This window comes from Hyla sarda, chromosome 3 (assembly GCF_029499605.1).
Source record: "Hyla sarda isolate aHylSar1 chromosome 3, aHylSar1.hap1, whole genome shotgun sequence".
Classification (NCBI taxonomy): domain Eukaryota; kingdom Metazoa; phylum Chordata; class Amphibia; order Anura; family Hylidae; genus Hyla; species Hyla sarda.
Genome location: NC_079191.1, coordinates 183,143,283 through 183,171,262, shown reverse-complemented (window position 1 = coordinate 183,171,262; position 27,980 = coordinate 183,143,283). Strand labels below are relative to the sequence as shown.

The following is a 27,980-nucleotide window of genomic DNA, read 5'->3' as shown; positions in this document are numbered from 1 at the left end:
ACAAAATCTTTACCACTCAACACGTTTGATGAGCCTTATAAAGAAAATGTTCAGTTTAAAGTGGTATTCCATTGGAAACCATTTTTTTAAATCAACTGGTGCCAGAAAGTTAAACATATTTGTAAATTACTTCTATTAAAAAATCTGAATCCTTTCAGTACTTATCAGCTGATCCATAGGAAGTTCTTTTCTATTTTAATTTCCTTTGTCTGACCACAATGCTCTCTGCTGACACCTCTGTCCATTTTAGGAACTGTCCACAGTTAGGAGCAAATTCCCATAGAAAACCTATCCTGCTCTGGACAGTTCCTAAAATGGACAGAAGTGTCAGCAGAGAGCACTGTGGTCAGGCAGAAAGGAAACTCAAAAAGAAAAGAACTTCCTGTGGATCATAACAGCAGCTGATAAGTACTGGAAGGATCAAGATTTTTTTATAGATGTAATTTACAAATCTGTTTAATTTTCAGGCACCAGTTGATTTAAAAAAATGTTTTTTAGTGGCGTACCCCTTTAAGAAACGGCTCACCTAATAAATCTGCCCGATTGTCTCCTATTACAATATAGGCAGGGTTGTAACAATTACACTTGTAATGAAGCAATACGTTGCACATAAACATGGCGGACAACATGAACTTCTGACTGAAATGTCCAGATTCACAGATTACCCAGTGGTAAAGTAACAGAAATAATGGCGTATTAGGTGTATTTTATACTTGCCAATATAAAATGACTAAAGGACACACAAATTAATTGAAAAGCAAATTACTGGTAGCAGATAGCGAATAATGAAATAATGCGGTTTGTGACAAGTATAATGAGTTTACCACAGACGTAGAAAACAAATCCTCTGAATTACAGCCATATTACCATACTTACTTTAATAAAACATGTTTTTTTTGGTGATATTCTTTGAAACCATTATATTTCATATACCGTAAGTGTATATTATTAAAAGTCATCATTAGCCCTGACATATTACAAACCGACACATCCATCACTCATGTTCACTCATCCATAAACTAGGCCCATAGACTTTAGTGATAACACATTGGTTTACATGCACAGTAATAATGCAAGACATTCATTTGAGCTCTGAGTAACCACTAGAAAGTTCATAAGACACACAACATGTTCCATCTTATACTGTTTGGTTGGGCACATTCCCCTCATTTATAATTCACATAAAATGGCGTATCACATTTCAGTAGGTCTTATATTACTAGTTTCCTCTTGTTCCCATCCATGACCGTACCTGTTTGGAGAGGCCACTCATAGCTCATCACGTCAAAAGAGACAAACAAGAACAAAAAAAAAAAAATAGATATTTGTGGTCATTAGTTCTTCTCCACTTCTCCAGCGTTCAGAACATTTAGTTCCAAAAGCTGGGTGTGGGCTGCGTAGCGGTGACATCATGGCCAAGCCCCCTTGTGACTTCACGCCACGCCCCCTAAATGCAAGTCTATGGGAGGGGGCGTACGCCCCCTCCCATAGACTTGAATTGAGGGTGCGTGGCCATAACATCACCCAACCCCGCACCCAGCTTCAGGAACTAAATGTTCCAAACGCTGGGGCAGTGAAGTACCCCTTTAAGTGTTACCGAAGAGATGTACCATGAGAAGGCGCAGATGCAGAGGAATACTGTATGAACTATGGCACACATTTATTGTACATCTGTGTGTCATTAACTGTGTAACAATGGGATCTGCCAAACCATAGCAGAAGAAACCGGCTCTTCCTGACGCTGTGGTTTGTGCTTCTTGTTTACTCTTCTGTGACCCTGTCCACCAGAGATAACCATGACAGAGTCTGCCTTAAGCTTCCTTGCTCTTTGTCTTCGTCCGCTTTGTGGTGGTACGTTAGGGTCACTTAAAAGATCATAAAGAGTGCAATCTTCCCTCCCTAGGTCATATGAATTTGAGCCATGTGACAGTGTGAGAGACCCAGAGGAAGAAGACAAGTCACTTTTTTGTGCAATGGACCCCATGGAGCCCCCAAGCCAAACAGCGCTGTCATTATTGTTGCTGGCTGTAGAAGTACCGGCCTCCTCATTGTGTACATGAGCACTGCAAGTGTCCTCTGTTTTCTCTCCCACATTTGAAGTCTGGCTAGATCTGCTTGGTGTCCGCTTGTGTTTTTTGTTCACAGCAGTTGCCATTACAAGGAATTTGACAGCACCATGGTGTGCATGGTAAGACACCATTCCTCTTCCTATAAAAAGAAATGAAGCTGCTATTATTATCCACAACAGCATTATATATTTATGCAACATAATGTACACATGGATGACAACATATATCTTTTTAATAATTAATTATATATATATATATATATATATATAAAAATATGCAAGAAGACCGCAGCACTCCAAGTTGTGGTGAAAAACGTGTAGAAGCATTTATTCCATCAAGTTCAAAAAGGGCAACGTTTCAGCTGCATACAAGCAGCCTTTATCAAGCAATTACACAGTGTTACTGGAGGCATATAAATATGGTGGATATCGTGACATCACAGTGACATCATGCATTTGCATAATTACCAAAACAAAATTGAGATCACAAGATCATATCATTACAATGAAATACAACAGTGCAGTGCAATTGACACTCATATATAGCATAGCTGGTGTACAAGATCGCGTGAATACAGTGTAAAAAGAACATATACAAACATAAATAAAACTCACAGTGACGGAAGCTCTGGGCGGGACCTGTATGATGCCAAATGGCAGCGCCGGCAGCGTCATTACACAGTGACAGACGCAGGCTCGGAGCGCACAGAGAAAGCGGAAGCTCAGGAGCTTAACCGGAAATCGTAAGATCAGGCATGCGCGGGAATGCCGGATGGACTCCGCAGCCATGACAGTGATGGGCAAAAAGGCTGCTTGTATGCAGCTGAAACATTGCTACTGACATGAAGTGAATAAAGATTTTTTGCGCCTTTGGATTTTTGTGGAGTGCTGCACCTCTTGTTGTGATGGAGCAGGCACTCTAATTTTCTCTGTGGAATGAGCTAAGTAGTGCTGCAAACCTTTATATATATATATATATATATATATATATATATATATATATATATAAATTTGTTTTTTATTTCATTGATGTTTCTAAAAACCCACAGTATCTCACATAAGTGAGTACACTCGTCACATAAATAAAATTTTTTTTTTTTTTAAACATTTGAAAACACTGAGAAAATGACACTCTGCTACAATGTAAAGTGAGTGTACAGCCTGTATAACAGTGTTTAAAGGGGTACTCTGGCACTAAGACATTTTATCCCCTATCCAAAGGATAGGGGATAAGATGCCTGATCCTGGGGGCACCGCCGCTGGGGACCCCAGTGATCTTGCACGCAGCACCCCGTTAGAATCAGTCCCCGGAGCATGTTCAATCCGGGTCTGATAACTGGCGATCACGGGGACATAGCCCAGCTGTCACGCCCCCTCCCATAGGCTTGCATTGAGGGGGCAGAGCGTGACATCACACGGGGGCGGAGCCATTATGTCACAATGCTCCGTCCCCATGATCGCCAGTAATCAGAACCGGAGCGAACACGCTCCGGGGACTAATTCTAACGGGATGCTGCGTAAAAGATCTCGGGGGTCCCCATTGGCGGGACCCCCGCATTCAGGCATCTTATCCCCTATCCTTTGGATAGGGGATAAGATGTCTTAGCTCCGGAGTACCCCTTTAAGGTTGTGATCTCTAAATAAAACTCAACACACAGCTATTAATATCTAAACCTTGTCAATAAATTGGGCCAAAATTAGGCTATAAGAAGATTGCCAAGACCCTGAAACTGCAGCAGGCTGAGCAAGACCATGCCGCAGTTTCATAGGAAAGGTCCCATTCAGAACAGGCCTCGCCATGAGTGCACATACTCTGCGATATATCCAGAGGACGTCTTTGGAAAATAGACGTATGAGTGCTGCCAGCATTGGTGGAGATTCCATCTGTAGGGGACGCAGGCAGAACAAGCCGGCACTAGGACCAACTTGGAAATGTGTCATCTCCATAGACAGCAATGCATTTTCCAACACATTCCACTAAAATAATGGACATGATTATTCTTTTAGAACAAAAGACAAGAGCACTCCATAGCGTAATTTATTCACACTAACCACACTACTACTGCATTATTCACACTACTCAGAGTCCCCCAAAAGAATAATCATCGTAGATGGCGACTTCACGGGATGGAGCAGTGTTCAATGGCACTGACCAAGAAAGACACGTGCCCGGTTTCATAAGGCATCTTGAATCCGCTCAAGCGTGGTGAAACGGGTCGCATTTTATTAATTAAACCTTCCTGATCTTACCTGACGTGTCTTCCTGGTCAGCGCTGTTGAACCCTGCTCCATCCCCTGAAGTCGCCATCTACCATAATTATTCTTTTGGCGGACTGAGGGTAGTGTGAATAATGCAGCAGAATCCCACTGAAAACAATGGGAGGCTATTGCCCGTATTTTCAACAGAACTCCAGAGCGGAATTGAAAAAATAGTAGTATGAACGGGCCCTAAGAATAACGAAAGTCACTGTGGTCTTGTTACAATCTTCTCATTAATCTTACTTATCAATGCATTGCATGTTTTCTTATACATCTACTTTAGCTATTATACACTGGAAAAAAGTAAATAGCAGCAGATTTTAGTTAAGGATAGAGGAATCGCATCATCATGCATAGATTACGTACATATTATTTACCAAATGTGGAGTCGTTCTGCATATGAGTAGGTGTTTGCTTCCAATAACCATAGCAACTTCTATCATGGAACATTATGGCATGCCACTTGGTTGTTAATGTTGTTGTGTGTAGAGACGTTAAGTCGTGGACAGATACTTATAAGGCTATGTTTCCACTTGGTTTTTTTTCTGGCAGTTTTTGGAAAACTGACACTGCAGTTTTTGAGCCAAAGCCAGAAGTGTATTCAAAAGGAATAGGAGATATCAAGGAAGGACTTACACTTCTCCTCCCTTATGGATCCACTTCTGACTTTGGCTCAAAAACTGTAGTGGCAGATATCCAAAAACTGCCAGAAAAAAAACAAGTGGAAACTTAGCCTTACTGAGCTTAGGTCTCTTCTTTGGTAACCCAGGCTCTCCCTACACGTGCATGAAATTCTTCTATAAAGTGCTCATGTGTAACATCCATTTACATTTACAATAAGAAAGATATTGGGTAGATTGGTTCTAACTAAAAGACACATTGGGGGAGATTTATCAAAACCTGCGCAGAGGAAAACTTGCCCAGTTGCCCATAGCAACCAATCAGATCGCTTAATTCATTTTTAACAAGGCCTCTGCAAAATGAAAGAAGCAATCTGATTGGTTGCTATGGGCAACATTTGCTTTGCACAGGTTTTGATAAATCTCCCCCGTACTCTGTTGTATATTATAAAAATAAAAAAAAACCTTTCCCCTCAGTGCTTTGAAAGGTTCTTCACATTGATGTAATTAAAACCAGAGTTCAGAAAAACAAGTTAAAAAGAACACATTTATCAAGAAAATAAAAGCGGCTTGACTAGGCTGAAAAACAGAGCAAAACAAAACAATGACATAGTGTCAAATGAGCAAGATCATCAGGTTTCCGGTGTTCTGAGTTACAAGACAAATAAAGAAGTTGGTGAGAGATTCCATTAACTTGGCAGAGGTATCTAGTCGCAGCTAAAAGGATAAACACCAGGGCGATGTTTTATAGCTTCACCCACATCACAAATCACGGGGTGTTACAGATGTGTGAATTAGTCAGCCAGCAGTCAGTGAAACAGGATGCATCAAATGGAAGGTCAGAGTGATTTCCATTGGAAGGGTTAAGTGTGCCTCTTTCTTAATGTTATGTTTTGCCTTTGTGTCTACCACTTTGTTCTACAACAACAGGTGTTGTCCATAAGTGTGCCATATGTGACACACCGCATTGGGAAACTTAAAATGATATATATGGCTAGATTCATCAAAACTTACGTAGAGGAAAAGTCGACCAGTTTGCAATAGCAGCCAACCAGATCGCTTCTTTCATTTTTTTAAAAGATCTCTGAAAAATGGAAGAAGCGATCTTATTGGTTGCTATGGGCAACTGGTCAACTTTTTCTCTCCGCAGACTTTGATAAATCTTCCCCCATAGTGTACATAACTGAGAGCACACTGGCTTTGTTTTCTTGCAGATGGTACTTGACACTATTGTTCAATTTTCCCCAGACAGCACTTACCGGTCACTTTTGGAATTCCTTGTAGGCGAGGGACGGGAAATGCTACAATGACACCGAGATTTGTTCCAACCATTAGCAATCCATGACAGACCAGCAAACTAGTCACAGACACATGCTGCTGCCCTACAATTACAAAAAAAAGTCAGTCTGACATTCAAAAAAAATAAATAAATAAAATTAAGAAAAAAGAAAACCTTAGTGTGCCTCCTGCTCTACATCCTTTTATCTGAGGATGTAGCTCCATCTGCTCACCAAGTGGGAGATTCATCAAAACTTGTGCAAAGGAAAAGTCGACCAGTTGTCCATAGCAACCAATCAGAGCGCTTCTCTCATTTTTGAAAATGCTTCTGTAAAATAAAAGAAGCGATCTGCTATGGCCAACCTTTCCTCTGCACAAGTTTTGATTTATCTCCCCCTAAGTGCTTATCTCTATAACAGAAAGAAGACAGAAGATCGGGGGGACGGGCTGCGCTGAATGGGACCAAGACTAGGTAAGTATTGGTTTAGTTTGTTTGTTTTTCCTGCCCCCAACAAAATATGAATTTAGGGAAATGCTGGATAACCCCTTTAAATGCTTAAAGCATACCCATCAGATCCAACAAAAATACTTTTTTTTTTTATATATCACTCAGTACCTAATCCTGACCATGTGCATCTAATTTGTATGTGTCTAGCACCTTTATTTATTTCTTTATTACACTTTTAATTTAGCTCACTAGTCTGAATTCCTCTCAAAGGGAGGGGGTGTGGCCTCACTGTGCAGGTCTCCGCCCCCTCCCTCAGTATGCTGTCTGCTCACATCTCCCCTAATATTAGAAAAACTACAACTCCCAGCTTGTCCTCACTGACAGTAGCGGGACACAAGCTGACAGTGGGAGGATTTTTCCACCAGCTGTGATCCCTGCGATCACAGCTGTCAATCAAGGAAGTGTGTCCATGACATAGGTGATGATGCATGGACATAGCAGGACTAGTATGCATCCAAGCAGGCAGGGGGGGGGGGCAGTTCTTTGGCTTTTTCAGTATGAAATACTGAACATTTTCTAATGAAAGAAATTGTAAAACCTATTGGTTAAGCATGCTTTACAACATATCGAAAGTTTTTGTATCTGACAGTGCCCATTTGCCCATTTAAATGCTTGCTGCTGGGATCCTCAAACAGACTGCAGACAACTGATGGGGACCTAGCAGCAGGACACCCTGCTAATTTCTAGAGGACTCTCAGCATCTATGATCTGTCATGGCAAGTTCACACAGCTAAAACCCATGTTGATTTGGACATAGAATCCAGAATCCACAACAATTTCTGCATCTAAAGCGTTTTTTTCTTAGTACACTGGGAAATTTTATACCACATAGAAAAAAATCTATTATTCTCAGAAACTGTCATGTAAATTTTTCAATGTGGAAAACACAATATTCTGTGTATTTCTACATGGATTATAAAACATTTCACATGTGCATTGAGTGTGAAATTTGAGGTTAGATTTCCTGCCTCTTCAATTTTTTATGTGAACAAACCCTTGGTTTCGTAATTCCTGTTGGATGTACAGTCATGGCCGTAAATGTTGGCACCCCTGAAATTTTTCTAGAAAATGAAGTATTTCTCACAGAAAAGGATTGCAGTATCACATGTTTTGCTATACACATGCTTATTCCCTTTGTGTGTATTGGAACAAAACCAAAAAAGGGAGGGGAAAAAAAAGCAAATTGGACATAATGTCACCCCAAACTCCCAAAATGGGCTGGACAAAATTATTGGCACCGTTAACTTAATATTTTGGAAAAAATAACTGAAATCAGTGGCTTCCTATAACCATCAATAAGCTTCTTACACCTCTCAGCCGGAATGTTGGACCACTCTTCCTTTTGTAAACTGCTCCAGGTCTCTCTTATTGGAAGGGCGCCTTTTCCCAACAACAATTTTAAGATCTCTCCACAGGTGTTCAATGGGATTTAGATCTGGACTCATTGCTGGCCACTTCAGAACTCTCCAGCGCTTTGTTGCCATCCATTTCTGGGTGCTTTTTGACGTATGTTTGGGGTCATAGTCCTGCTGGAAGACACGGTTGCAAACCATGGGTTGCAAACTTCTTGATAATGTTGCGACTGTGGACAAGGCAAGGCAAATCTAGATCTTTGGAGATGGACTTGTAACCTTTAGATTGTTGATATTTTTCCACAATTTTGCTTCTCAAGTCCTCAGACTGTTCTCTTCTCCTCTTTCTGTCATCCATGCTTAGTGTGGCACACACAGACACACAATGTAAAGACTAAGTGAACTTCTCTCCTTTTTATCTGCTTTCAGGTGTGATTTTTATATGGCCCACACCTGTTACTTGCCCCTAGTGAGTTTAAAGGAGCATCACATGCTTGAAACAATCTTATTTTTCCACAATATTGAAAAGATGACAATAATTTTGTCCAGCCCATTTTTGGAGTTTGGTGTGACATTATGTCCAATTTGCTTTTTTTTCCCACCCTTTTTTTTTTGTTTAGATCCAATACACACAAAGGGAATAAACAGGTGTATAGCAAAACATGTGTTACTGCAATCCTTTTCTGTGAGAAATACTTCATTTTCTTGAAAAATTTCAGGGGTGCCAACATTTACGGCCATGGCTGTATTTGTACATGGCTGGTGTTCAAGGAATTCTTCAGGTTCCCCACTACTAAAGGCTCATTAAAGGGGTATTCCAGGCCAAAACTTTTTTTATATATCAACTGGCTCCGGAAAATTTAACAGATTTGTAAATTACTTCTATAAAAAAATCTTAATCCTTCCAATAGTTATTAGCTTCTGAAGTTGAGTTGCTGTTTTCTGTCTAACTGCTTTCTGATGACTCACGTCCCAGGAGCTGTGCAGCTCCAATGGGGATATTTTCCCATCATGCACAGCTCCCGGGACGTGACATCATCATTGAGCAGTTGGACAGAAAACTTCAGAAGCTAATAACTATTGGAAGGATTAAGATTTTTTTAATAGAAGTAATTTACAAATCTGTTTAACTTTCCGGAGCCAGTTGATATATAAAAAAAAGTTTTTGCCTGGAATACCCCTTTGTGCAGCAATGACCTAATGAACACTCACTGACAAGTGCACCCAGATAGAAATGTTGGACAGCTGCAAAACCAAGCATGCAATTATGTCTTAGGCAGGTATGTAAATCATTACAGGTGTGGTCTGACTAAACACTTTGCTGGCCGCAAGAGGGTTTAAGGCTACGTTCACACAGCAGCATTTCCGTAATTCCGCACAAATTCAAACTGCGGAATTCTGCCAGAATTGCATCAGAATTTCGCAAGATTTCGGTGTTCTCTAAACACAGAATTCTGCCGAAATTCAAGCATCATTGAATTCAATGGGTTCCACCCACAATTCCTCACAGTTATAAGACTGGACTTATATTTTTGTGGAATGTGGAATTTTCGTGGCAGACATACTACCAAGGAAATAATGTTGTCTGAATGGGACAGTGGAATCCCATTGAACATAATGTGCAATAAATTCCAGCAGAATTTCCCGTTGGAACTCCACGTGGAAATTCCACCATGTGAACATGGCCTAAAAGTGCTTCAGAGCTCAGAGGCTACCTTTGGGTAGTGTACCTCTACAACGCACAGGGAAGACATTTTGCCAACTTTACAGATTTTGAGAGTGGGTGCATCACTGGACTAAGAGAAGCAGGATGGTTTATTATAACTCTTTTCTAGAGAAACATAGACCTAATTCATACTTATAAAGCAACATATTCAGGAACTGTAATGGTAGGTGTTCTGATTCCCATTGTATCAGTCATAAAGATGGAGCAGATTTTTAATATGAAGACAATTTTGCATCTGTTTAATAGACAATATTAAAGTAAAGTAAAACGACCAAGATTTTAATAATGTCAGTCTGTTACATTTTCTGTTGTCCAAATTTTTTTTGCAGGTGTAAACTGAAAAGATTTTTTTTTGTCCTAAGGCAGGTAACGTAATAACACAAATATTTAGAGCTTATAACGTAATAACACAAATATCACATAATCTTACACATTATCTTCTAGTAGTGCCACAAAACAGTAGCTCTGTAAGAGGGGGGACGCTATTGAACACCTGCTTAAAGGCCATCTGCGGCCGAAAGCAACTTATCCCCTATCCGCAGGATAGGGGATAAGTGTTTGATAGCGGGGGTCCAAACGCTTGGACCCGCCGATATCTCCTGCAAGGGGCCACGGCTCTGCCGCGGCTCTCCTGTGCAGGAGGTGTGCCGGCCGCAGCGTGACATTGTGGCTGACAAGCCTCCTCCATGTAGTTCTATGGGAGAGGTGGGGAGGCAGCATTCTTGCCTCCCCACCTCTTCCATAGAACTGTATGGGGAGGGGGCGTACCTTCACTGAGCGCTAATGCAGGGGCCCCGTTCCGGAGATCACGGGGGTCCCAGAGGTCGGACCCCCCTGCGATCAAACACTTATCCCCTATCCTGTGGATAGGGGATAAGTGTCTTGAAGGGCTACTCCCGTGGAAAACTTTTTTTTTTTTTTAAATCAACTGGTGCCAGAAAGTTAAACAGATTTGTAAATCACTTCTAAAAAATCTTAATCCTTCCAGTACTTTTTAGGGGCTGTATACTAAAGAGAAATAAAAAAAAGAAATGCATTTCCTCTGATGTCATGACCACAGTGCTCTCTGCTGACCTCTGCTGTCCATTTTAGAAACTGTCCAGAGGAGAAAATCCCAATAGCAAACATATGCTGCTCTGGACAGTTCCTAAAATGGACAGCAGAGGTAAGCAGAGAGCACTGTGGTCATGACATCAGAGGAAATGCATTTCTTTTTCTGGATTTCTCTTTAGTATACAGCCCCTAAAAAGTACTGGAAGGATTAAAAATTTTTAATAGAATTGATTTACAAATCTGGAGGAAGAAAAAGGTACCAAGAAGCCTCTAGACCAATACCATAAATGGTACATGATGGTTAGTTACAGAAAAATAAAGTCGGACTGTGCTTCACTTTAAATCATGAAAAATAATTTATTATAAAATAATTAAATGAGACATTCATATAAATCATAAATCAAAACCATAAATTAATACCTCCTTACACAGGGCCCTTGTGGGGAGGTAATATGAGATAATATAAAACAATAAAACATTAAAATCCACTTATATAGTGAAATCTTCCGCTAATCCAGCATTGTATAAACCGGCATAGTTCACTTTTAATAAAGTGCACTCCGTATTCATATATGTTATGGAATTTCAAGATTTTAAAGACAGCTCATGTGGTTGTATAGTTACCAGCTCCCATAGATGGAAAAAGGTTCTTAGTGTAATAGTATGGCTGGATGTCCGAGAGGCAGATGACAAAGGCTGTGGAGGCTGTGTCCAGCGCTGGCATGTGCTTGCGGCGACGGGCTCGGTTGCCACAGGCCTAGGAGAAGTCGCCGGTCACGGAGGTAGATGGATTACTCCGGAGATGGAAGCAAGTTCGGAGGTAGATGGATCTGCTCCGGGGACAAAGCAAAGCCTCGTGGAGGGCCTCTCGGCGTCTGATGATGGCAAAGCAGGTAGATGCAGCCAGGTGTAGATGCAGGATATAGCAGAGCTTTACAGGAGTGGTATCGGAGATAGGGAGATGCGGTTGATGGATTGCGGTAGTTGTGCGGCAATGGTCTCTTTCTCTTGACGCATTTCAGGGTACTTTATAAACGACCCTTTCCTCAGTAGAGATATCTCTACTGAGGAAAGGAGAGTTTATAAAGTACCCTGAAACGCGTCTAGAGAAAGAGACAATTACCGCACGACTACTGAGGAAAGGGTCGTTTATAAAGTACCCTGAAACGCGTCTAGAGAAAGAGACCATTGCTGCGCGACTACCGCAATCCATCAACCGCATCTCCCTATCTCCGATACCACTCCTGTAAAGCTCTGCTATATCCTGCATCTACACCTGGCTGCATCTACCTGCTTTGCCATCATCAGACGCCGAGAGGCCCTCCACGAGGCTTTGCTTTGTCCCCGGAGCAGATCCATCTACCTCCGAACTTGCTTCCATCTCCGGAGTAATCCATCTACCTCCGTGACCGGCGACTTCTCCTAGGCCTGTGGCAACCGAGCCCGTCGCCGCAAGCACATGCCAGCGCTGGACACAGCCTCCACAGCCTTTGTCATCTGCCTCTCGGACATCCAGCCATACTATTACACTAAGAACCTTTTTCCATCTATGGGAGCTGGTAACTATACAACCACATGAGCTGTCTTTAAAATCTTGAAATTCCATAACATATATGAATACGGAGTGCACTTTATTAAAAGTGAACTATGCCGGTTTATACAATGCTGGATTAGCGGAAGATTTCACTATATAAGTGGATTTTAATGTTTTATTGTTTTATATTATCTCATATTGCCTCCCCACAAGGGCCCTGTGTAAGGAGGTATTAATTTATGGTTTTGATTTATATGAATGTCTAATTTAATTATTTTATAATAAATTATTTTTCATCATTTAAAGTGAAGCACAGTCCGACTTTATTTTTCTGTAACTAACCATCATGTACCATTTATGGTATTGGTCTAGAGGCTTCTTGGTACCTTTTTCTTCCTACAAATTATTTTATATTTGTACTTTTTTGGTGTAAGTACATTCCATATAGCCTCGACTAATTTATTCTGTGAGCTGCACATACCCTAATTTTTCTATTTTGATAAACAAATCTGTTTAACTTTCTGGCACCAGTTGATTTAAATAAAACGTTTTTCACGGGAGTACCCTTTTAACTCTGCAGTTGTCCTTTAAAGTGTTTTCCAATAGGACTCATTTTCCTCACCAGGCCAGCCTTGCATTCATGAAATGTAGTTGGACATATCTGCACCAGTACTTGGTGAACTTCCAAGCATTGTTTGGGACACCTGGAATATTTTGCTTTTGAAATTGAAGTGCTGGTATTTCGCCTTAGACCTTAATAATACGTACACACTTGGAAACAGTTACAGTATATCAACTCGTGACATCATCTGCTCCACTGGAAGCACAAACATTAGCGGTGTCTCTCCTGGGAAGAGTTTGAAGTGTTACTGTTGTTTCAGGTGACTTCTTAGAATGAGCTGTCACATGAACATGAGGAATAACCATTTCTAATCATTATGAAGGAGATTTATCAAGCTCAGTAGTAGATTTTTTTTACTTTTAAATTTTAGCTTTTTCCAACACACATTTCTGAAATCTGCTCAAGTAGTAATTTTTATTTTTTATTTTGCAGTGGTCATGTATTTATCAAATGCGTTAGTCGCTATTTATGAAGAAACAAAGTCACATCTCCATTTAAAAGTCCAGATGTATTCCAGGTCCAACCTGGTTTACAGAAAGTGCATACGTCTGCAGAAAGGGAAATTAACACCCACTTTAACAACTGTTCTTCTTCTGCATCATGAAACAAAGCTACTACGTTAATATATTAATTAACTCTATTCATTTTAAGGTAAAATGCACACTGCACACCTTAGTACCCACTAAATTTTAAAATTAATGCTGTGTTAAAATAGAATAAGGCACAAAATAATTGTGTAAGAATTTTGACAACTTCATAAACAACCCATTATTCATTATTCCATTCATTGGCCCCAGTGTGTTTATAATAATGTATTGGCCCCAGTGTGTTTATAATAATTTATTGGCCCCAGTGTGCTTATAATAATTCAATGGTCCCAGTGTGCTTATAATAATTCATTGGCCCCAGTATGTTTATAATAATTCAATGGCCTCAGTGTGTTTATAATAATTCACTGGCCCCAGTGTGCTTATTCCCCCTCCCGCTGACTGCTCCTTATCTTCTTGGCGAATGAATGAATGAAGCCTACATGTGGGACATTCATTCATTGTGCACATGTCCCGCTGTTGCCCTGCTCCAAGAAGATGAGGAGCAGGCAGCAGGAGGGGGAATAAGCACACTGGGGGGGGGGGGGGGGGTTATAAGGATAAGCACACTGGGGCCAATGAATTATTATAAACACACTGGGGCCAATGAATTATTATAAACATACTGGGGCCAATTAATTATTATAAACATGCATGTGGGCATTAATTTGGGCGACAAAGTAGTAGTTTAAAAACCCTGCCAGGAGCCCTGAATGGCTCCTCAGTGCCAGCCATTCAGGGCTCCCAGCGGGGGATTTCAAAATGAAAGTTTACACAGTATATAAATCGCAGACGAGCGTAGCATGCTGCCCGCTCCCCTGCTTTATAACTGCTGAACGCATCGGGTCTCAGAAGTGAGACCCGGTACGATCAATCCCTTATCCCCTGTACTACTACCTCCAACATGGAACAGACTCTGTTCCATGATGGGGGTAGTAGTATAAACACTAATGTAGCCTCCCCAGCCACCTGCAGACTCCTCCAGCCAGGGAACTACTACTCCAATCATGGAAAGGAGTCCCAGCTTCGGGAGTCTGCAGACGGCTGATACTAACGGATGAAAAACTGTTGCAAATCGATGCCACTAAATGGCATCCTTTTGCATAAGTTTGCATTCGTTATTAGAATGGTCTGTTTAGGAGGTAATAACGGAGAAAATATGAATGGGGGACAATGGTCAAGTGAACGTAGCCTTACAGTACATACACACGGTCATGTTTCACAGAGATTTCACTTCTTCCATGTCTGATTTTGCTCTACTACTTTACAAATGGCATCCTGGGAGTTTTGCAACAGCTGTAGGAATAAAGGTATAACTCCAAGCATGCCCTTGAACTGTCTGTGCATGTTGGGAGTTTGAGTAATGCCAGAGGTAGTGTAACATTATACCACTAGCTCTTGCATAACTCTATCTACAAGCATTCACAAAAAGGTCATGTTGGTAGTTCTAGTTGTGTGCATCCAGCTGTTTGTTAACTACAACGCACATCATGCCTTTTGATTGTGCAAGCATTCTTGGATTTTGACTTATACAACAGCTTTAGGCACACAACAGTAATTACAAGCATGCCATTTAGTTGTGTGGGCATGCTGGGAGTTGTGGTAATGCTAGAGCAAGATGAACATTTTCACAATAGATCGGGCCAAACTAGAAATCCAAGCATGCTCAGACATTCAAAAGGCATGCCAGTATTTTAAAATGTTGCCCTCCATCTGTTGGATAACTAACTCACAGCATGCCCTTTGGCTGTGTTTGCATGGAGTTGCATATACAGTGGTCCCTCAACATACGATGGTAATTCGTTCCAAACGAGCCATCGTTTGTCGAATCCATCGTATGTTGAGGGATTCGTGCAATGTAAAGTATAGGAAGCTGTACTCACCTGTCCCCGCCGCTCCGGACCGCGTCCAGCCGCTCCCGATGGTGTCCCCGGGTCTCCGCTGGTGTCTCCGGGCCTCCGCTGGGCTCTCCTGGTCTTCTCCGATCCTCTGCTGGGCTCTCCTGGTCTTTTCCGGTCCTCCGCTGTCTTCTCCGGTCCTCCGCTGTCTTCCGCAAGGCCTTACTGGGCCTACGTAGCGACGTCATTACGTCGCTGCGTATGCCGTTCCTATTGGATGACGGGACGGTGTGCGAAGCTTCGTATTGACGTCACCGGAGAGGGCCGAGAAGACACCGGAGGACCAGCGCTGGACCCGAAGGGCACCCCGGAGCATCGTGGAGGGGTAAGTAATACTCACCGCACCACACGGGGAACATTAAGCTGCTATCTGGCAGCAGCTTAAGCATCGTATGTCGATGCTGACATCGACATGCGATGGCCTCTGAGAGGCCATCGTATGTAGATTTGATCATATGTCGGGGCCATCGTAGGTCGGGGGGTCACAGCAGGAAGCACACATCCCTCACCTCCTTCTGCTGGACATAATCCCGCTGCAAAAAATTATGTTGATACAGAAGATAAAAATGTCGCAGCTGCTGCCCTTGACACTGATGATGCAGCCACATGCCACAGGTAACCCAATAGTTAATCTTGACGTGCACCCACTCTACCCTTCACTCAGGGGAATACAATAAAATACCGGCTGGGTGGCAACTCTACACACAGACACACACACACATTCACACAGGGTTGTTAAAGAACTTCGGCTATTAACATAAGGGAAAACTTTTCTGTTTTAAAAAATGCTTTTGTAAGTGGGTTTCCCGGATTTTGCTTACGTGCGATTAATTTATCAAGGTAGTGCGACTATTTGATAAATAGGTCGCATGTAAGCAAAAGTAAAAAAAAAAAAATGGTCATATAAAAGCCATACGTTTGAAAAGAATGATAAATCTCCTATATTCTCTGTATCCTGAATTTTTTTTGTAAAGATTTTATTTATCATTTTGCATTAGAACAAAAATCAAAATACAAAACTGTGTGTGACATAAAGGGTTACAGCGCGGTATGCAAACCTTAGGCAGTCAGACAAAACACTGTCAGCTTCCAGGAGCACAACATGGGACAATTGTTCATTAGGTATCGGGTAGAAGTCTAAGAGCTTCCAAGGCCCTTATCAGGGGATTGAAGGCAGCAATTTAATACACAGCACAAATAAAAACAGGGACCATGGGCCCCAAATACAATGCACATGAAACAGAAAACACATCACATACCAGCACACCCCCACCCCTGCCATAAGTACAGAAGACAAAAGAAAAAAACAGAAGAGGAACTCCAACTACTTCTTACATCCCGGCATAGGACATCAACTGTTTCATTCAATAGAAGCCACAGTTTCCATACTTTACTGGGGAACTTCCTACTAATATACAGGGCTTGGGAAAGGGTGACGTACTTATTTACCAGACAGATCTACCTTGACAATGGAGGAGTGTCTGAATCCTTCCAGACCATAATCACTACCCCAGAATAGAAGAAAGTGTATACGTAGCCTACCGTGAGAACTCATGAACACAATGTTAATAAGGCCCAGTAAACAGACTTTTGGGAGTAAGGATAAATGGGAATTTCAAGTGATCATGTAGAAATTGTACAATTTTCCTCTGCATGAAGGAAAGTGCCCCCCACCTCCGTCGAGCAGCGGAAACGTAACTCAGAGGACAATACCCTTAATCCTTTTAAGTCTCTCAGGAGTATAACACAGGCAAAGAAGATATTTAGATTGGATCAAAAGATCCCTAGCACCAACTACTGTGGTATAGTATTTTTTTTCTACCTCCTTCCACATAACGGGGGTAAGGGTAGATACATCAATCATCCATTTTGCATGAGCGGTGTTGTATCCTGAATTATTAACAGTTTTTTCCACCCATGAGCAATTGTGTAGAAGAGGAGCTGCTATGATATTTTTCATACACAGCCCACATAAAAGGTGATCCTGCTCCCCCACATCTCTTTAGCACACCCTCATATCATATGTTTTCCATGTCACCTATTTCCACAGACAACCACTTTCCTATAGACTTGCATAGATCACATGTATTTAGCAAATATGTACACAAATCTTCAGCGATTATACGGACACATTAATGGCCCAGATTTATCAAACTGAAAAAGTGGTGTTTTTCCCACAGCGACCAATCACAGTTCAGCTTTCACTTTACCAGAGCTCGTTAGCTGAGCTGTGATTGGTCGCTGTGGGAAAAGCTCTCTATTTTTACTCTCCCACAGCTTGATAAATCTGGGCCAATCGATATATATAAAACTCAACGTGTGTATATATGTATGTTCCAGCATCACGTCCAAACGGCTAAAGATATTAACATGAAACTTGGCACACATGTTACTTATATGTCAACAACAAACATAGGATAGGTGATTTAACCTTTACTCACCCCCATTTGCCAGGGGCAGGGTTTATGTTTAAAGTCCCAGACAAGTCAATGGGAAATATATGTTACTGCATAACTTAAAAATGGCTGGAGATATTTCGGTAATACTTGGTCACATGTTACCTATATGTCCACTTAAAATATAGGATAGTTAATTTAACCCTTAACTACCCCAATTTGTGAGTGTCTGTGTTTTTGTTTAAAGTCCCAGGCAAATCAATGGGAAATGTATGTTCCCACATAACTTCCGTACGGCTGGAGATATTTCAATACCTGGTACACATATTACTGGTCAGGATAGGAGGTCGGGATAGGAGGTGGGGATAGGAGGTGGGGATAGGAGGTGGAGATAGGAGGTGGAGATAGGAGGTGGGGATAGGAGGTGGAGTTAGGAGGTGGAGTTAGGAGGTGGAGTTAGGAGGTGGAGTTAGGAGGTGGAGTTAGGAGGGGGGAGTTAGGAGGGGGGAGTTAGGAGGGGGGAGTTAGGAGGGGGGAGTTAGGAGGGGGGAGTTAGGAGGGGGAGTTAGGAGGGGGAGTTAGGAGGTGGAGTTAGGAGGTGGAGTTAGGAGGACGGGATACGAGGACGGGATAGGGGGACGGGATAGGAGGACGGGATAGGACGACGGGATAGGAGGCCGGGATAGGAGGACGGGATAGGAGGACGGGATAGGAGGACGGGATAGGAGGCCGGGATAGGAGGTTGGGATATGACAACAATATATGAGGATGGGATATGAAGTCAAAAGCTTCCTCCTTTGTTGATTTTCCTCCCCAAAAAGGATTAGGAAGGAAAAAACGGGAAACACCGGGTACAGTGTACAATAAATACTAGTGTACAATAAATATGAATGAAATTACACTGCAAAAAAACACATTCAATTGTTATTGTTTCTGTGGATGGTTTTAATATTAAATAATCTATTTGTCATTTTTATCACATTTTCAGCTGGGGGGGGGGGGGGGGGGTGAGCTTTCCTTCTAGAACAAGCATACGTTATCCCTAAGGGAGAGATTGCTTCTAGAACTGCTATAAGACTCAATTGGGGAGATTTATCAGAACCTGTGCCAAGGATAAGTTGACCAGTTGCCCATAGCAACCAATAAGTTTGTTTTATTTTTCAGAGACCTTTTTTCCAAAAAACTTAAAGCAATCTGATTGGTTGCTACGGGCAACAGATTGACTTTTCCTCTGAACAGGTATTGATAAATCTCCTCCAATATGTCTGTTTTTTGAGTAATGCCAAATATCAGAGCATAACTTCACCAGGTTAGAGTAAGAGATTGATCAACTCCACTAACCTGAATATACATGCAGTCAGTATGGGTGATCCTGAGTAAGTCAATGTATTCCTAACCCCAATCCCTTCAGCTGTTCCTGAGATATAGAACAATCTTGCAACATACATATTAACTCTTAACTGTACAGGAGGTGAGTTTGAAGGTTATCTGCACCTCTGATGCTGTGCAATGAGTCCTGTCATGCCACCCCACTTATCAAGGTGAAGGAAATTAATATTTATGAGGGAGGCGGAGCCAAAGGGACCCAGGGGGCCAGTGTCAGAGTTAAACCCGCCTCCAGTGCAGGTAAGTGTTTATTTGCATATTGCAAGATTGTCCTATACCCAGGGAACGGTTGAGTACTACATTACTACTATTTCACTTGAGCTAGTTAAGGTGTATACATGGGAAGACTGAAGTGTATTTTTGTATTGTATTCCAGACATATTGGTAAATCCCTACACTGACAGATTGCAAAATATGCCACAGACAGCGTCTAACTTGAATCTATATATTATGGTGGAAAAAAGGAAGAGGAAATGCATTTCTATTAAGGTTTCCCAAAATTTCTTGTTTTTCTATTCAGAAAATTGTCACTTTCAGATGTTTATCTGAATTGATGGAATGGCCTTCTACTTTTTCCAATTTAAGTCATTTGTTAAATTTTCTATCCTGTTTTTGCCAGGTTTTTTTCCCTGGGGGCACTATAACACATGTCCGATGTGTCAAAAGTTCCTGACCTCCGAAAATCATGTTCAAGAATATGAGGGAAAAACTAAAGAACAAACGAAAAACAAAACCATGAACTAGTGATAAATGAGGGTCAATATGTTTGACTGCACTGTAACAAGACAATGCATCGGGGTCATACAAAGGGATCTATTATAAAAGAGGTGTATTTATTTTCCTTGGTCCTTATCCGTAATCCATAAACATATCTTTTCAAAGGGGGATCATCAGGAGGAACATTTGGTGACACGTGGCGTTCACGATAACCTTTCATCCAGTATGTATCATTGCTTATCATGTTGTTTTATGTATGGAAAACATATTAGAGGGATATTTCCTACTTCCTCCAAATTTCCACTGCGGCCTGTTAATGTTCCTGCTGTATGGAATATAGCAACAAGGTTTATTCCATTGAAAAGACAAATGGAATATTTTCATATGCGATAAAAGCAACACACTTCATCTTCACTGCAATAACATTACCTGTCACATGCAAACAAACGGTTACTTGCTGAAAGGCAGTATTCTAAAAGGCTGGCTAACACTATATTGTGCTTTATGGAAATATGTCCTTCTTTAAATAACAGTAATAAGGCTACAATTATCAGTGAGCATTTACCTGCAGCTGGTTGCCAAGTAATCTTCCCTCTGACGTACAGCATCTGCCTCAACCCTAACATATAATGTGCTGAAATACAGGGCAGTGTTATCAGTATTCCCTAGGGCTGTATTTATTTTAGTTATTTTAACACATTAAGCATCATATGCACTAACGGCAAAGGTTATACTCAGAATGGGATGCAGAGTTTGACACATTTCCTTGAATGACTACAAATCTTTCAGATTTTGGATGAAGAGGTAGGTAGTCACCTAGAGTGCAATTTATTGACTACGATGATAAAATAAAGTTGGTTTTGGGGAAGGATTATGCACTTATTACAAAGTAATCGACACACAATGGTTCTAATTTACTGAGTGTTGGGTTTTTATTCCTGAGGAATGTTGTTTCAGACTTTCACAGGCCACGAAAGTTCTGACTGGCTTTTTTTATGGTGAACATTTCTGGCCGGCCACCATCCTTTTTTGGGTTTGTAGGTTTGTTTTGTCACAATACACCACAAATTCTGGAGCAGGCGCAAATTGTGGCGCAATGCACCAAATTGTGGTGCACTGCCCGACAAAAGCAGCAGGTTTACCATAGTAAATAAGGGCTAATGTGTGATACACTCCTATTCACAAGGCAGAATTTCTAAGCGGAATCCAGCGTAAAAATTCAGCTACAAAACTCCGGTGCAGCAGTCTTCCATTGTTCCATTCTGCTGCACTGTGAACAGGGCAAAACATTTCCACGCCAGAAAGTTTTGCTGCAGAAACTTATATTCAGGACATTTTCATGCTTTCAGTGGAATCCTCTCGGAAATGCATTGCAGTCTATGGAGTAGGTGCATTTTTGAGCAGTCCTGGCACTGACTGATTCGTTGGCCCTGCCGCACACAGAAAAATTCTAGGTGGATATACTGTTGTGTGAATGGTCTCCTAGGGTATATAGGAGCTTTAATAGGAACAGGTCTGGAACAGAGGGCAATAGCTTAAGTACACTATGAAGGCTCCGAGACAATAGCTAAATATTGATCACAGATGGATCATCCCCTGAGCTGCAGAGGTGGGCAGCAGTCTTAACTCCACTATAATTCTTAAAAATTTTTAATTTACTTCAGAAGGGGTTCTCTTTAGAAGTTGAATAAACAATGGGGAAAATGGGTCAATTGTGAAAGTGTATCTTTAGAGGCATTAGAAGAAGCAACCAATTTGGTATTGGCTGTTCCAATATTGAAACTGGTCCTGGTGTGGGGCCTGAGTCAGGGTTAAGAGAGAGTGCCAAGCATACTCGAGTTGGTTGAGCAAAGGGTGGGAAACAGAAGGAATGTTTGGGATGTTACAATTGTTTATCATGGTATAGTCACAGTGGAACAATTCACATTAGTGAAAAATTGTTGCCAAGCAGAAACGCAACATTCTAAGTTACTCTTTACACTGTATGTCGGTATGCAAAATATTTCAGTAAGGCTGCTTTCACACTATAAAATGTGGATTCACATTACAAACGTCTGTCAGAAAACCCATGTTAAACGGCCATTCAACAATCCCATTAAAGTCTATGGGATTTTTTGATTATCCGTTATTACTTCTGAGCATGCTCAGAAGAGGTGACATCAGCAGACTCCTTCAGTGCTGAGGGACTACTACTACACCCATCATGGAACAGACTTGTTTCCATGATGGGAGTAGTAATTCCTCGGATGCGGGAGTCTGCAGACAGCTGGGGAGGCTACATTAGTGTCTGTACTACTACCCCCATCATGAAACAGAGTATGTTCCATGATGGGGGTTGTAGTACAGGGGCTGAGGGATTGATCGCACCGGGTTTCACGTCTGAGACCCGATGCAATCAGAAGTTATTAAGCAGGGGAGCGGGCGGCAACCCTGCCATGTATGGTGTGTTTTAACTTTCACTTTTAAATTCCCCGCGGGGAGCCCTGAATGGCTGGTGCTGAGGAGCAATTCAGGGCTCTCAGCAGGAGATTTAAAAATGAACATTGTCTAGCAGGGGGCCATATGTACAGGGTGGGCCATTTATAAAATGGGAATGGTTGGTGATATTAACTTCCTGTTTGTGGCACATTAGTATATGTGAGGAGGGAAACTTTTAAAGATGGGTGGTGACCATGGTGGCCATTTTTAAGTCGGACATTTTGAATCCAACTTTTGTTTTTTCAATAGGAAGAGGGTGACACATCAAACTTATTGGGAATTTCACAAGAAAAACAATGATGTGCTTGGTTTTAACGTAACTTTATTCTTTCATGAGTTATTTACAAGTTTCTGACCACTTATAAAATGTGTTCAATGTGCTGGATTGTCAATGCAAAACACTGTATAGTGGGCCCCCGCGTGCTATAAGTCTCATTCACCCCTGATGACGTGACTGGTGTCACGAAACATTTAGGGGAGGCTGTGTCACTCAGTTTTAACATCAGCAATAGTTTCACTCAAAATCCCTGTAGCCTGTGCTTACAATATACTCTCAAATGGGAGTTGGTGCACAATTATATTAGTGTACTATTGCTGGGTTTTTAACTTGTATTGGTTTTCCACTTGTTTTATACTGTCAATATAAAAAATAATAAAAGTTAAGTTTTACAGGGAGGGTGCACAAATTTAGGGGTCTTGTACCTCCACCTGGTATGCTTCGAGGTGTGGGGTTTGGTGTTAGTTTATAATAACCCCAGTACCTCTCCGGGGCATTTGATTGTATATGCATTGACAATCCAACACAATGGGCAGCACATTGAACACATTTTATAAGTGGTCAGAAACTTGTAAATAACTCATGAAAGAATAAAGTTATGTTAAAACCAAGCCCATCATTGTTTTTCTTGGGAAATCCCCAATAAGTTGTGAGTGATGTGTCACATGACCCTCTTCCTATTGAAAAAACAAAAGTTGGATTCCAAATGGCCAACTTCAAAATGGCCGCCATGGTCACCACCCATCTTGAAAAGTTTTCCCCCCTCACATATACTAATGTGCCACAAACAGGAAGTTAATATCACCAACCATTCGCATTTTATTAAGGTGTATCCATATAAATGGCCCACCCTGTATATTAAAAGCTTTGGGGCAAGATATATAGTGCTGCAGGGAGAGGGGGGGGGGGGGGGGGGAATGGGGTCCGACAAATAGCCTATATATCTAGCCCCCAGCGCATTTATAATATGCTCCCTGCAGTGCATTTTTACATATAAATATATTTTTACATATATATATATATATATACAGCCATACATGAGGGATGTTATAACGGGTCTTAATGGATTAATATTTATTCATCCGTTAGCACACGTTATTTCATCCATTATTATACATCCGTTTTCACACAGAAAACGTACGATTAACAACGGATGAATGCTCATAGTGTGAAAGCAGCCTTACAACAATCCCACAAAAAAGCACAACCTACAGTCTGGTTCTCTTAAAAAAAATCTACCAGTATACTAAAACATAAAATGCAATAAATCAACCTACCTGCTAACATATTGTGTACTGGTGTTGCTATATTAATATCTTGAAGATGTTCGAAGGTCTCTGTATGGAACAGACGTAAAGCTGAGCCAAATGTGAAGGCAATCCAGATGCCAACCCCAGCCACTGCCATATGTGAAATTACCATGCCTTCTTCTTGGTGAGCTTCAAACTGGTGCTGAGAATTCAAAACAACAAAAAAGCTGAATGTTTAAAAGAGTAAACTAAGAATGTCTTCCTAGAGATACAGTGGGGCAAAAAAAATATGTTGTTAGCCACCAAAGATGAGAGAGGCCTGTAATGTTCATCATAGATATACCTCAACTATGAGAAACATCATGAGGGAAAAAAAATCCATAAAATCACATTGCCAGATTTTTAAAGATTTCATTAGCAAATTATGATGGGAAAATAAGTATTTGATCACCTACAAACAAACAAGATTTCTGGCTCTCACAGACCTGTAACTTCTTCTTTAAGAGCCTCCTCTGTCCTCCACTTGTTACCTGTATTATTGGCACCTGTTTGAACTTGTTACCAGAACAAAAGACACCTGTTCACAACCTCAAACAGTCACACTCCAAACTCCACTATGGCCAAGACCAAAGAGCTGTTGAAGGACACCAGAAACAAAATTGTAGACCTGCACCAGGCAGGGAAGACTGAATCTGCAACAGGCAAGCAGCTTGGTGTGAAGAAATCAACTGTGGTAGCAATTATTAGAAAATGAAAGACATGCAAGACCACTGATAATCTCCCTCAGCCTGGGGCTCCACGCTAGATCTCACCCTTTGGTGTCAAAATGATCACAAGGACGGTGAGCAAAAATCCCAGAACCACACGGGGGGGGGGGGGGGGGGCTAGTGAATGACCTGCAGAGAGCTGGGACCAAAGTAACAAAGGCTACCATCAGTAACACACTATGCCGCCAGGGACTCAAATCATGCAGTGCTAGATGTGTCCCCCTATTTAAGCCAGTACATATATGGCCCTGTCTGAAGTTTGCTAGAGAGCATTTGGATGATCCAGAAGAGGATTGGGAGAATGTCATATGGTCAGATGAAACCAAAGTAGAACTTTTTGGTAAAAACTCAACTCGTCGTGTTTGGAGGAGAAAGAATGCTGAGTTGCATCCAAAGAACACCATACCTACTGTAGAGAATGGGGGGTGTAAACATCATGCTTTGGGGCTGTTTTTCTGCTAAGGGACCATGATGACTGATCCTTGTAAAGGAAAGAATGAATGGGGCCAAGTATTGTGAGGTTTTAAGTGAAAACCTCCTTTCATCAAGCAAGGGCATTGAAGATGAAACGTGGCTGGGTCTTTCAGCATGACAATGATCCCAAACACACCGCCCGTGCAGCTAAGAAGCATTTCAAGGTCCTGGAGTGGCCTAGCCAGTCTCTAGATCTCAAACCCATGGAAAACCTTCAGAGGGAGTTGAAAGTCAGTGTTGCCCAACAACAGCCTCAAAACATCACTGCTCTAGAGGAGATCTGCATGTTGGAATGGGCCAAAATCCCAGCAACAGTGTGTGAAAACCTTGTGAAGATTTACAGAAAACGTTTGACCTCTGTCATTGCCAACAAAGGGTATATAACAAAGTATTGAGATGAACTTTTGTTATTGACCAAATACTTACATTCTTTAAAAATCTGACATTTTATGGATTTTTTTCTCATTATATCTCTCATAATTGACGAATATTACAGGCCTCTCATCTTTTTAAGTGGGAGAACTTGGACAATTGGTGGCTGACTAAATACTTTCTTGTCCCACTGTAACCTGATAATAAAGAAACGTATTACATCACAACAATATAACTCCATGCCAAAAAATATTGTTCACTATGTTTACACGTATTCTTTGGCATTTGTTAAATTAATAATATAAAAATAATAATATAACAATAAAAAATATGTTGTTAACCTCTTCCCGCTATAGGACATATGCGTACGTCCTAGTGATCTCCTGCACTGCCGCAGGCAGCGCAGGAGGTCGGCGGCGGGACCTGGCTGTCAATAACAGCCGGAATCCCGTCAGAGCTGCCGGGGCTGCGAACGCGCCGGTCCCTGCAGCATTAAACCCATAGATGCCATGATCAATCCTGATCACAGCATCTATGGTGTCGCAGGTCGCCGCTGGTTGCTATGGCAGCAGGAGGTCAGATCATGACCTCTTGTCTGCCTGCTGCGGAAGCCTGTGAGATCGAACTGGCTGTACTGTGTGCAGCTGATCGGGTCATTCTGTGCTGCAGTACAAATGTATTGCAGCATAATATAACCAGTAAAAAATATAAAAAAAATTAAATACAAAGTTCTTAAATAAAAGTATGAAGTGTAAAAAAAAAAAATAATAATAATTTCCCTTTCCCAATAAAAGCCCTGTATTATCACCAAAAAAGATCAAAAACACTAATCATATACATAATAGATAGGGCCACATCCGTAATGACATGTACTATAAAACTATAATGTAAATTATCCCGTACACTGAACCCCGTAAAAAAAAAAAAAAAAAAAAAGGCACAAAATTTGCCAATTTTGGTACAAATAGCGGAATAAAATAATCAAAAGGTAGAACGTATTGCAAAAATGATACCAATGAAAAGTACAGCTCATCCCGCAAAAAATAAGCCCTTACTCAATGGCGTCAGACGAAAAATAAAAAAGTTAGGGCTGTTGGAAAATGAATGGCAGAAAATAATTTTGCTCAGAAAAGGAAAAAGAACATAGTAAGCTATATAAAATGGGTATCACCATAATCGTACTGACCCACAGAATAAATATAACATCACTTTTACCGCTGCATGTGTCAACAAAATGCACCACTTATATAAAGTACAATATGTGACGAAAAAAAAAAATCTAAATCTCTCCACTCAGAAAAAGCGTTCTTAAGTAATTGCCTTTTAAAGAGACACATGTCAAATAAAAAAAAAAAAAAAAAGAGCCTGATCGCGGGACTCCCGTGATCAGGCATCTTATCCCGAATCCTTTGTATAGGGGATAAGATGTCCAAGCACCAGAGTACCCCTTTAAGGGGTTAATATATATATATATTTTTTTTTACTTTGAAATGCTGGCCACTAGGGGTCTTCCTACTGGTCAAGACTGCATTTTAACCCCCTCGCGCACACTGAGTTTGGACTTCTGCTGACCGGCAGAAGTCCAAACTCAGGAAATGCAGTCTGGACATGAGCTCCGTGCATGAGCGCGTGCGGTGTGCGCCCAATTTGCATATCCCTGCCTCCTGATACACTGAGCCCAGGGAGCACAGCATAGATGAAGAAGGTCGGAAGTGAGTCCCGGCAGGCTTCAGATGACGTTGCGCCTGCCAGGCCACGCCTCCTTCCTCCCTAATACAAGCCCCGGAGACTGAGCAGGCTGACAGGCCTTAATTAAGGTAGAAAGGGGCATTTTTTAATAAAGAAAAAAATTTTTTTTTTTAAAGGCAGCGTTAGGGTCTAGAGACATGTTGGAGGGATTTAGGGACAGATTACTTTATGATAGGTACTTTAACTTTTTTTTAGGTTTAAAATGAGTTCTAAAATAGTCTGCAAACTGAGGCAAATTTTCTGAGAAGAACATTTTACTGCTACTCGGCTTCTCTAACTTCAGATGTAAAACATCTCACCTGGCAATAAAAAACCCAACAAAATAACCATGAAGCTCGAGATATTAACGTTAATGTTTTTTAGTGTGTATAGTAGTATAGGATATATTTTAATTTAAAAGAAACAATAGCAACATCAAACGGCTACCCCAATTTCTGCTGTCTGAAATAAAGATCCTCCTGAAATTAATTCATTAGTTTAAAGAAAACAGGTAAGGGTACTTCCACATCCATCCCGTTCCGCACTTTTTTTCCCCTGCACTTAATGGACCCTGGAACTGGACGGAGCACAACAAAAACTGCTGGGTCCCTAAAGACTCCATTCAATCAG

The 27,980-nt window shown here is 41.2% G+C and overlaps 1 protein-coding gene across 5 annotated transcripts in view; it reads right to left on the bottom strand.

The window, feature by feature from the left end:
* Positions 1-529: 529 nt before the first annotated feature.
* Positions 530-27,980, bottom strand: part of ARHGEF10 (Rho guanine nucleotide exchange factor 10) — a 203,456-nt gene continuing 176,005 nt past the window's right edge. For 3 of the 5 annotated variants that reach the window (XM_056565682.1, XM_056565684.1, XM_056565683.1), the window contains exons 27-30: positions 24,037-24,211; positions 20,570-20,638; positions 6,207-6,329; positions 530-2,208 (exon numbers count right to left, since the gene is read on the bottom strand). In XM_056565682.1, the coding sequence (XP_056421657.1) occupies positions 1,682-2,208; positions 6,207-6,329; positions 20,570-20,638; positions 24,037-24,211 (894 nt within the window). In that variant the 3' untranslated portion in view covers positions 530-1,681. The remainder of the gene's footprint in view (positions 2,209-6,206; positions 6,330-20,569; positions 20,639-24,036; positions 24,212-27,980) is intronic. The other 2 variants (XM_056565685.1, XM_056565686.1) reach the window with 1 other exon arrangement.